Below are 12,361 nucleotides of genomic sequence, written 5' to 3'. Positions count from 1 at the left end.
AGTTTTCATTAAGACAATTTTTTGATCACAAATTACTATATTAAAATATGGTTTATATGTCATGAAACCACAAGTATCATGAAGTATTTTTGATAACGAATCTACCGATACTAATTTTATGTCATATAAAACACATCTTGATATAGTAATTTGTGGTCAAAATTTTGTCTTAATACATGACAGCTAATATGCCAATCTTTAAGGAACGAAGAGAGACTGGTTTTGATCTGGCCAAGCATTATTTACCTAAGTGAATAATGCAGGAGTTCTAGTATTGGTAGATGCTTTGCTCATTTGCTTTGGTTATAAGCCAAACAAGTACAATTTGCCAATATTTTGATCATGCCTTTGCTTTGCTCGTATCAGTATTTTGGTAGGACTAGATGGGGCTCAATCCAAACATATCAAATGTGTCATGCAGCGCATGCAGTCGCCATATACACGTGCAGTCGTGCAGACCACCCTTTGCGTATGGCATGTCTGTGTAAATAACACTATGTGTAATGTTCGAGGATTCCTTTGGCCTAGCTGCAAAGTTCAAGCTCCCTAATGTAGATACTTTCGGACAGAAAACAAGAGCTGCATTACACAAATATAGTAGCAAAAGGAGCATAACGAGAATGCGATTCCAAAGATAAAAAGAAAAAAAGGCTTGAGAAATACTACTCCCTCCGATCCATATTACTTGTCGAAATATTACATGTATCTAGACATTTTAAACATAGATACATCCATATTTAGGTAAATTTGAGAAGTAATATGAATCGAAGGGAGTAATAGAGTTTGCTTTCAATTTATAAAACCACCGCTTGGATTCAGGAAACATCCACGCTTGAGTTTTCGATGCCCCAATAATGAAAGAATTCAACCTGCTGACAATTATAATTCCAAGTTTAACCCCGACAAAATAGCAATAATATTCCACCTGATTACAACTATAATTCCAAGTTTAACACCAACTAAATAGCACATTCAAACTTATTGTCTAATTTTATACATCGACACCTCCCGGTACTACATGCCAATTGCCAAGCCCCTCCTTGTTGCATGCTAAGCTACGAGCTAGATTTTTTTATTTTTTCTCTGCTGCCGCCAAATGTTGACTTCTCGTCCCGCCGAACCAATCCTGCCTCCAGCTTTATGTACTGCAATTTCTCACCACTTCAGCTCTGACAACAAAACGAGCTGCGGAAGAAGATAACGTATCAAATACTGAGGTAAGACTACTGATCTAATGTCAAGTCATATGTGGATGCGTGTCAACAAATCTTTTATATCTAAATATGAGAATCCCACTAACTATTTCTCTCAACATGCAAACATGCCACTAAGCAAGGTCCACCATATTGACATGCAAGCCATGCCACATCATTAAGTGATGCATATAAGCCATGCATGTAATCATTTACATTTTTTGCATTCCACCTCATTATGTCATGCATATGTTTTTTTTCAAACCAAAATTTCACACTAATCTATCAATTCAAACCATGCCACCTTATCAATTCAATCATGTCTTCTTTTTTGGTAAAGTTCTCTTTTTATACTCACTCCGATCCATATTACTTGGCTCAAATTTGCGCAAATATGAATGTATCTATGTTTAAAAAGCGGCTAGATACATGTAATATTTCGACAATAATATGGATAGGAGGGAGTACATCATTTTGTCACATATTTCTTAGGTTTTATTGTTTCTAAATGTAAAACAGGAACACTTTTACATTTGACCATTAGTTTTAATTAATTTTAAACATCTACTTGTGCATTTGTTTTAACACTGTTCCGCAGCAACGTGCGGGGCATTATCTACTATAAAGGAAAGCACATACCTGTTGGGCAACATGGACTAGTTCACTGTCATCTTGAGGTGACTCTACCAAAAGATTTTGTGTCTCAGGCAAAGCCTGAGACTCTTGTTTGTCAGCTAGATTAACCAGATTGCTACTCTTCCCAGGCAAAGCCTGCGACTCTTGTTTGTCAGTTAGATTAACCAGACTGCTACCCTTCTCAGGTATAGCACCTTGAGGAGTGCTGTCTAAAGACATACTCTTGCGTTTTCTGCGGTTGAATGTGTATTGGATACGTCTAGCGCCTCCAGGTTGCACAGGAACTCCAGATGCCATTGCATTTTGTTCTTTGTCCAAGGAGATGATGGCCGAAGGACCAGATCTATCTAAAGCCAAATTGCAACTCTCGTCCACTTTTACTTCTTGCCAGCCTGCTGAATTAGTTTCTGGTGTTCTGCACTTTGGGTGGTCTACTCTTAATTCACCTGCATAATATCTAGCATGTTGAGCATTCAATCTACATAAATAAAGGCAATGGCATAAATGCATAAAGTTTCACAAAGGTACCTTCACTGTCAATTTGCCTTTTGGTTGACTGAAGAACTAGTGGGGAGCTGTTCCCAGACTCAAATTGACCAGTACTGGCAATGTTCGGATGCATCAAGCTTTCAGTGGTGTCACTCAATTGCATCAAGTTTTCAATGTGATCACTGGGATGCATCGAGTTTTCAGTGGCGTCACTCGGTTGCTTCAAGTTTTCAGTGTCGTCACTGGGATACATCAAGTTTTCAGTGCCATCACTGGGATGCATCAAGTTTTCAGTACCAACACTCAAACCGGAAACATTCTTACTGGCAGGTGTATCAGAATGATTATCTATACTTTCAGAGGTCTGCTCACTCTTGAAAATGGTGTCCTTATTGGTTGATGTTCGCAGAGTGTTACCTGGAGCACTTTTGGAAAGAGAATAACCATCATCAGAAATCCTGACGGTCTTGGTTCTTTTTCTCCTTACTATCTGCATTTTGCTGAGTGCAGGTGCCTCTATTAGTGCAGGTGCATCCTTCCCGCCAATGGGCAAGTAATCCTTCCGATCAGTTAAGCCCTCACCACTATGCCTGGTAAACATATTTGGAGGTGAAAGATCCTGTTCGAGTGCCTTAAGTAGCTGCAAACACCCATCTTTATCAGAGGCATCAGATGATGTATCTTCTGTTTTCCCATGCACCTCAGAACTGTCATGCTTATAACTAGGCCTACGACGTTGACCTCTCTTGCGCTTGCAGTTCCCCTGAAACTCTGTTTCAAGTATCTGTTCCATGATGGACCTTGTGCGCCTTGTGTTCCTAGCAGTATTGTTTTTTCCCATCTTCGAACGGATATTCAATACGCTAGCCTGCATGCCGTTTTGTTCAGAGGAATCTGCACGAGGACTCCGCCGTTTAAGAGCACGAATACGCTGTGTACACCCATATCGATACAACTTAGATTTCTTGTTTCTTGCTATAGATGACACATCAGTACCACATACATTCTCCCTGTTTTCAGCAGCTCCACTCTCAGTGCTTGTGGGGACGCAACAAATGTCATCTGCAGTATCTTTGTTCTTCAATGAGACACTTCTGCTTTGGACATGCATCTTAGAACAAGAGCTCCTGTTTTTATTTGAATCCATCTCATCGCAGGTTGGAAGGATATTGTTTCTTTCCTCTGCTAAAGTTGTCCTTGTCTGCTCCAATTCGGTATTTGCTGTCTGTAGCTCAACTTGAAGGGAGGCCACAGTATTCTGAGCACCATGTAACTGCTCTTGTAGTTCATTGATCTTCCGAACATGCGCCAAAGATTTTGATTCTACCTCTTTAATCTGCACATGTGCAAACAAGTTCCAAGTGCGCGTTACTTACGAGGGTAACAATAAAAATGGTAGTCACTAGTGTAATCATATTCGAAAAAATGGTTAGTTATGAGGAAAGCACAGAAGCAAAATAACTGGACAAGTTTAGAAAAAAACAGCATCAACAGATGATGGCACGTGAATACAACCGACTGATGTGACAGTGCTTGATTTGTTGGGGGATAGTCATGTGGGGGATTAGATCATTAGAGTGGGAGGTGAAAGAACTACAATACAATCCATAGGAATTATAGGTATCATAGGAACGGAAGATAACTACTCCCTCCATCCCATATTAAGTGTCGAAATATTACATGTATCTAAACGCCTTTTAGGTATAGATACATCCATATTTGGACAAATTTGAGACACTTAATATGGGACGGAGGGAGTACAATATAACTCAAATGATTTATTTATTTTTTAAGTATGTGGCGTTGAGTAAATTATTATTTCTTTGCTACATTTAACCCCAAAAAAATCAGTCTTGTAGGGGATTCAATGTTAGAGGCTGCGACTTATTACTCATGTACCAATACAGTACTGAGACGATTTGTGGCATATGGAATCGACATTTGAGTGATACTTATAAATGCTCCAGATTTTATTGTCAAGTACTCCCTCCGATCCATATTAGTTGTCGAAATATTACATGTATCTAGACGCTTTTTAGGCATAGATACATCCATATTTGAGCAAATTTGAGACAATTAATATAGATCGGAGGGAGTACGTGAATTTCTTGTTTAACTTGATATGCATTTCATTACGACATTTGAAGAAATAGACTGATTTTTAAGGTGCAAACATTGTGCAATAAATAGTTTCCACCTTTTTCTACTTTAACGTACGCCACATAGGATATTTATTTTAAATCTTCAATTCCACTTGGTGAGTTCCAAATAGGTGAAGGTTCCAGCCTACTCATGTTGATAAAGGCTTTCTTACTACGTGAAAACATACTATAAAATATTTTATATAAGTCAGTGGACAATTTCAGGGTATCATCCTAGCAACTAATGATGGAAAAAGCACAATGACATCAGTACGTTAATATCCCATCCTCCAGCATGATTGGCATTGCCAAATTGCGCGTAACGTGACATAAATACTTTACAGGCATATTTCAAAGGACACCTCTACCATCAGCAAGCTCATGCAACTGCCAATCAGAATTGAACGATGAATATCACCATGAGGCATTAGCTCCACACACTTGTAACCCTCACTGACTTGGTTTGGTCAATCGACATGTAACCTATATGCACCCTACCCAAGAGGTTTTCTTTTGACTTGTTTAATTTGTTAAAAGGGAACACATAATTTCTGTTTTACGATAACTAGGAATTTCCATACATTCCTCCAGAAGTAATGAAAAAATGCAATTATGTCATGTGACACATCAATATTACTCAACTTCAATGATCACAATAATAATTGGAAGAAAGGAAACTTAAAAATAGCATAAGCATAGGAAAAATACCATGTTACATGTTGTATAAAAAGAAAAAGATGGTAAAGATCATCAAGAGATTTTCCTACTTCCCACTAACCAGCAAGTTACTTTTGGTGGAGGGTATGTAAAATGGTAGACAGGCCATCACGACCAACTCTAGTCTTAATAGGAGTAGAAAGACATGCCATGTCGGTTTGTAAAGGGGGGATTGCAGAAATAGTGTAAATCCCTTTTGTCTACTATACTTGAGTAACAATGAATGCATGCTTGCGTGCTAGCGTATTCTGAGCAGTGACTGAAGCTTTCCACGTCTTTGGTAGAAGATTAGGTTTCATGGCCTACAGGTTACAGGCCCAGACTCAGGAATTCCTTTTTACAACCATGATTAGAATAAGATGATGTCTCTTTGAAGGTTTAACGCTACCAGGCAAGGATCAGGAGGATTGGGACATAATTGCTACCAGGCAAAGATGAGACTGAAAAAGTGGCACGAAAGTTCCAGGTTACAATGACTAAACGCTTCAGCTGTCCAAAATTATCAATTGTACTGCTAGAAGAACTTAATTTCTTCATCAATTGTCTTTCACAGTTTCACAACAGCAATCTGAAACAAATCACAAACTTACAACATGAATAGGCACGAGGACTGGTAAAGTAGATCGTGGTATTATTGTAGTCTACACAGTATCTCATCAATATGACATCCTAAGAAAATAGCAAGCGTGTATAGCTATGAGTCAACAAGCCAAATTTACCTTGCATCACAAAAAAAACATAACAATGGTAAAGCACAATTTTGTTCAGTGCAATTTCATTATAATGGTTCTACTAACAGCAGTAGCGCTCCCTCAGAAATGGACGTCTATAATTACCTAAATACTAGGACCTCCAACAAGGCAACAACATCAATTGTATGAGCAGTATGCCCTTGAGACTTGTGCATGGTGTGCCTGCTAATCAGTTGACGTTGACTACTGCTCTGCGACCATCTTCAGTATGAGGAAATTTTTACAGCTAACTGAAGAACGACTGAAGAAAAGGTGAGCAATGACGGAACACGATCACATTTTTTCCAACACGAATTTGGTAGAACTATATCCCAAGGCTTCTGAATAGCCCTCTCGTACCCGCTTGTCTAGAAGATTGCAGCAATCCAATCGGATAGGAAGAGAAAGAGAAAAATATCCCTTTGAACAATATAGGAAAATTAGATTTCTGCAACACCGCTGCATAAACCAAAGAGTAAATGCATAAGCACGAAATCGCGCCAGGGACCAGCTTCCCCAATCTGCCAATGTCAAACCAGGCGAGAAGAAAAAACAGACTATCGCAAGACCTCCAAATCCCAGGCATCCATAGGAAAAACTTGGATTGAGATTTTCGCGAACTAGTACATATCGCGAACATAAACCAGAATTCCGAACGGAACCCAAACAAAAGAGTCCCAAAACCTCCCCTGAAACGCGCAAACTATCGCATCGCCGAAATCGAGACTCGAAACTGTCCGTACGCTCATACAGCAGGAAAAACAAATCAACTGAAACGCAAGCACCGACCGAACCAACGAGGAAGTAAATCAAAGGAAGCGATTCGAACAGGGGAGGCGGCCGTACCCTGGCCTCCATGATGGCCTTGAGCCGGACGAGCGCCGCCACGCCGTCCTCCTTGGCCGCCGCGACTCTTCCCTCGAGCACCGCGGCGCGCTCTTCCGCCGCCAGCACCCGCGCCGCCGACTCCTTGGTGGTGTTCAGCATGATCTCCGCGTACGCCTTCCGAAGCGCCTCCACCTGCGCACACGGAAAAACAGCCCATCAGCACGAAGCAGACCAGCGGTGGCGGAAGCACGGGAGCTGGAGGTTTCGGCGGAAAATTCACCTCCGACTCCGCCATGTTCGAGCGGAAAAAACCTCAGGTGTTTGGGGATGGTGGTTGGAATAGGAGGGGAATGGGATGGGGTAGAATGGAAACGGAGGTGGGCGCGGCCGCGGCCGCTGTTCGCTTTTCACTGCTGGCTGCCGGCGTTCGTTGGGGGGCTCGTTTCCATTTTCTTCAGGCTCCTTCAGGTTTTGGGGGGCGGAGGCGGAACAGCGGAAACCCAACTTCCCTAATGTTCTCGTGATGGCGGATAGGTCCCTCCGGTTTTCCTATATTCCGTAGCTTCATAAGTTTTATTTTTAGAGAAAGCTTCCTAAGTTTTTTAGTATTCCCAAATGCTATTTTTCTTTTAGAACATCATAAGTTTTTTTAAAGGAAACTTCATAAATTGGTACTATAAAACTATATAGAGGAGCTTAGGAGGTAAATAATGGAAGTACAATATCAACATCGGAAACGTATTCGGAAACAAAAGATAATGCATATGCACGGCTAGTACGGTTTGTTTAAATATTAGTAGAAAGGACAATAGACGTTGTTCTCGCCCTTATCCTTCCGCCCGGTTTGTTTTAGTAGTAACTGAAGGCAAGAGAAATTAGGTTCCCGCGTATGCGCCCAATAGTATAGATTTTGTCGCCTTAAAGTTCGCACACGCGCGGGAACGAGATTTTTTGCCCCTTCCGTTACTACTCGACTATAGTTTCTTTAAGTGACGATAAAACAAACATGAGATCTTATCCCCGCAGTTAGACCTCCCGCCCACTAGTATGGTTTGTTTTAGTAATAATTGAATGGCAAAATAAATTGTATTACAACGCAACGGTATAGATTTTGTTGCCTTACGAGTCTGCGCAAGTGCGGAAACAATATCTCTTGTCCCTTCCATTACTACTCAACTACAGTTTCTTTTTTGAACTCAAGATACTCAATTACAGTTTGTTTAAGTAGCAACGGAAAGGAAAAGAGATTTGTTCTCGCACGTAGATCCTCATGCTCGCTAGGAGTTGTTTTAGTAGTAACCGAAGGCAAGAAAATTTATATTCTCTTTTGTCGCCTTACGAGTTTGCGCATACGAGGAAACAAGATCTACTACTCAAACAAACGATAGCAATTGTGTACATTTTTGAGGGCATCGCCTCTTTATTTAAGAGTAGCATCTTTCGTTTTAGTAGCAGCGCGTGCTCGTATGGACTCAACTGATCTGTCTGTCCGCTTGTTTTACATACAAATAGATTGGGCTTGGCACACATAGACATGGTGAAGGCTGGTACATTTTTGCTCAAATGGTAATTGAAGGTATGAAAAAGTTGTTTCCAAGTGGGTATGCTCGCTTGCATGAACTCCTCATCGTCAAAACTGTTTACCTCTTGCTTGGTATCTTGTGACGTGGTAAGAAAGTTTGGCTCATGCATGTTGGGTATGCGAGATGGAACCGGTGTAGGTGGGAGCACGAACTGACCGACACTCTACGGGGAGATAGAAAATGCAATTCTTCATATTATTTTTTCAAAGACCGCTCTTGATGCGCATTTGTTCTGCTCTTTCTCTTTCTGTACCTTTTTTTCTATATCAAAAGAGTGCATGGTGATATTTTTGTAAAAGCTCCCGAGACTATGAAGTTGGCGTATGGTGAAAATCACGATTGAATTAGATTGAAATATTGTTCATTTGATTTTTGTTGTTACGGATTTAGACGACTAGACGTGGGAATTCAATAGAGTTTGTAGTGAAGTTACAATTGTTTTTACTTGGTTTGTTTTGTTTTTCACACAACTCCGGGGATGTTTCTGATTAAACACGAATGGTAGCAATATTCCACGTTTCTTTCCAAAATTGCCTCCTTGATTTCCTTATATTTCGTTGGAATCTAACCGAGGTCCCATTTGCTTATACATTTTTCTTGATTTTGCTTTCAGCGTTTTTCCTTCTACTGGTAACTGCAGGCAGCTCACAGCTCGCTCCCACAGCTCACACGATGAGCTGGTTAAGGCCTGGAAAAATAATTTCCAATTATTACAAGGAAAGAAAAGGATATGACTACTGCTGGCATTTTTATTAGGATTGCCAATACCATTTACCAGTGGGCACCACACAAGCAGGCAGTCTCATGCTTAAGGCTTAAGGTATGGACCCCACTTGAAACTACAGGCGTGTTCATGCTGAAACTATGGACCCCACATGCAGAGGAAAAAACAGATCTGTTGTGGAGCATTGACGATAGAGCAAAGAAGCAATTCTTTTTTTTAGTGCCAGCCGTCTACTCGTCTTGCTGCGAGCATATGTGCACCTCTGATTGAGAAGATTTTAGAGGGGGGAAAAAGAAAATTAAAATTGGTAACTTTTCTGTATGTTCGATTTGTAGGATTGTAAAATTTATAGTGGTGAGTGTTCTGGTCTGGAGAAACATTATAGGTGTTCTTTTCTCAAAACAAGAATAGAAAATGCAAATGCAAATGCAATGATATTTAATCTAGAACTATTTTTCACCATTTACGTTTCTCTAGTCAATAAATATAAAATCGATCCTATTTTGATTTGTTTTGGTAACTTCTTTTTTTATGCCATTTTACCGTGCCTTATGTCTCGTAGTCGTACTACCCTAATTCCTATCTTAAGAATGTCATGTATATTTGTGCGTTTGTACGACGACCATGTGTTGCAGTCTAGGCGTTACGTTTGTAATGTCTTGTCTATCTTTGTACAGCCTGTGCCTTTTACTGTCATAAATGATTTCCTTATATTGTTTTGTTTTTGTCATAAATGATTTCCTTATATTTTTTTGTTTTTTATAAGTGACTACCTTAATTGTATCCTTGTGTTATCTTGCGCTAGCTCATAGTTGTACCATATTAAATGCTAACTTTGTTTGTAGTACTGTATAATCTTTGTACTACTACCTGCATCTCGTGGTGTGGTAGTACCGTCTTCTCCTTATACTGCCTCATGTATTTAGTTACTATATTATTTTTTATAATAAACCAGAAAACAACTGGAAAAAAAATGTGAGACCAAAATCCGTAAAAGGAAACCACTCAATTAAATCAGAGCAAATGGAGGGCCTCTCAGGGCTCAGGTTCTCAGTGTGCCAAGCACCATCTAAGGCTTTGTTTGTCTGAATCCCTTCATTGATTTAGAGAAAAATGGAGAAATTAAAAGAAATATTAGTTCATTTTCTTCTTAATCGCTCTCAACCCCCAAATCTAGAAGGATAGAAAGAGCCAAAAATTAAGATGATAAATGCCACAAGATGGATGTGATCTTACGGCTCAAGAAGAGACCAGGTCTTTGAATTATTTTCCGCCAAACAAGGCCCGAAAGATACAAAGTAAAAAGTGTTTTTTTATGGGTGTGGCTATTTCTCAATTGACTGAATTTTTAAGTAAAACACATTAAATCTCAGTTGACGTATCAGAATCGTTGGGTTAAGATTTGGGGTCATCTTCACACTTCTCTCTTCCACGCGATATCGTTAGATTAAGATTTGACGACTGATGTAAAATCATGTGACTTCTCAATAGCAAATCCTTTTTTTTAGAAACAAACTAGCAAGTCTGTAAACATAATGGCCTTGTTTTAGAAGAAACGATCTTATCTCTACACTCTGACGGGAAGCACCAACTGAAATTGATACTATAAACATAGAGGAGCTTAGAAGGTAAATAATGAAAGTACAATATCAACATCAAGAATTCAGAAACGAAGGGTAATGCATTGGAAAAATGTGCACGGCTAGTACAATTTGTTTAAATAATAGCAAAAAGGACAAGAGATCTTGTTCCCGCGCTTATCCTCCCGCCCACTAGTATGGTTTGATTTAGTAGAAACGGAAGGCAAGAGAAATTATCTTCACACATATGTGCTTAGTAGTATAGATTATGTCACCTTAAGGTGCACATGCGCGGGAACAAGATCTTTTGCCCCTTCCGTTACTATTCAACTACGGTTTCTTTAAGTGGTAATAAAACGAACATGAGATCTTATCCCAACAGCTAGATCCTCCTGCCCACTAGGATGGTCTGTTGTAGTAGTAATTGAATGGCAAAAAGAATTATGTTCCCATGCAACGGTATCGATTTTGTCGCCTTACGAGTAAGTGCACGTGCGAAAACAAGATCCCTTGTCCCTTCCATTACTACTCAACTACAGTTTGTTTAAGTAGTAACGGAAAGAAAAGGAGATCTTGTTCTCGTGCATAGATCCCCGTGCTCGCCAGGAGTTATTCAGTAGTAGCCAAAGGCAAGAGAAATTATATTCTCGCTCCTGCACATAGTTGTGTGGATTTTGTTACGAGTCTACGCATAGGGAACAAGATCTATTGGTACCTTCCATTACTATTAAAACAAACGATAGTAGTTGTGTACATTTTTCGAGTGTGTCTTTATGTAAGACTAGCATCTTTCGTTTTAGTAGCAACCAAATAATGAGAAAAGTTGTTTCCAAGTGTGTCTGCTAGTTCTCATGAACTCATCTCCATCAAAATTGTTTATCTCTTTCTTGGTATCTTGTGATATGGTAAGAAAGTTTGGTCCAATGGATGTTGGGTATGCGAGATGGAACCAGCGCGGCGTAGGTGGCCGAACAAACACACTGACATGCTACGGGGAGATAGAAAATGCAACTCTTCACATTATCATTTCAAAGACCCCTCTTGATGCGCTTTTGTTCTACTCTTTCTCTTCCCATACCTTTTTTTCTCTATATCAAAGGACTACGTGGTGATATTTATGTAAAGGTTCCAAGACCACGAAGTTATATGCTGACAATCACGATTGAACTAGCTTTAAATATTGTTCATTTGATTTTTGTTGTTGCAGATTTAGACGACTAGCCCTGGGATTTCAATGTATTTTGCAGTGAAGTTATAATTGTTTTTACTTGGCCTCTTTTGTTGTTCACACAACTCTGGGGAATGGTTCTGATTAAACATAATACTCCACGTTTCGTTCCAAAATCGCCTCCTTGTTTTCCATTAATTTCATTGGAATCTAACTGAGGTCCATTTGCTTATACATTTTTCTTGATTTTGCTTTCAGTCCCCCCCCCCCCCCCCTCCTAATATGGTAACTGTAGCCAGCTCAGAGTTTTGCTCACACAGCTCACGAGCTGGTTAATCCCTGGAAAAATAATTTCCATTTATTATGAGGAAAGGAAAGGGTCAGTCCGAAAGAAATGCTTTCTTCCCTCTCGGCTACTGCTGGCGTTTCTATTAGGACTTCCGTTACCATTTACCAGTGGTCACCACGCAAGCAGGCAAGCTCACGCTTAAGCTGTGGACCCCACTTGGAACTATAGGCGTGTTCATGCTGAAACTCTGGACCCCACATGCAGAGGAAAAAACCGTTCGTA

At 39.9% G+C, this 12,361-nt stretch overlaps 1 protein-coding gene across 1 annotated transcript; it reads right to left on the bottom strand.

Moving 5' to 3' along the window:
* Positions 1–809: 809 nt before the first annotated feature.
* LOC100841453 lies at positions 810–7,230 on the bottom strand. Its single transcript, XM_003575183.4, has 5 exons — positions 7,016–7,230; positions 6,754–6,927; positions 2,358–3,654; positions 1,833–2,275; positions 810–1,185 (listed from the first exon to the last, which is right to left on the bottom strand). The coding sequence occupies exons 1-5, from the start codon at positions 7,028–7,030 to the stop codon at positions 1,156–1,158; spliced, it is 1,959 nt and encodes a 652-aa protein (XP_003575231.1). The 5' UTR covers positions 7,031–7,230; the 3' UTR covers positions 810–1,155.
* Between the last annotated feature and the right edge of the window lie 5,131 nt (positions 7,231–12,361).

The sequence above is a fragment of the Brachypodium distachyon genome, chromosome 3 (assembly GCF_000005505.3).
Source record: "Brachypodium distachyon strain Bd21 chromosome 3, Brachypodium_distachyon_v3.0, whole genome shotgun sequence".
Lineage (NCBI taxonomy): Eukaryota > Viridiplantae > Streptophyta > Magnoliopsida > Poales > Poaceae > Brachypodium > Brachypodium distachyon.
This window is presented reverse-complemented; position numbering and strand designations above follow the sequence as displayed.

What these genes read in the sequence shown, in the direction of transcription:
- LOC100841453 (XM_003575183.4), bottom strand. An exon ending in AGGCCATCATGGAGGCCAGG is followed by an intron (nt 3,655 to 6,753) that starts GTACGGCCGCCT and finishes GCACATGTGCAG; the next exon opens with ATTAAAGAGGTAGAATCAAA. An exon ending in TAGTCCATGTTGCCCAACAG is followed by an intron (nt 1,186 to 1,832) that starts GTATGTGCTTTC and finishes CTTCTTCCGCAG; the next exon opens with CTCGTTTTGTTGTCAGAGCT.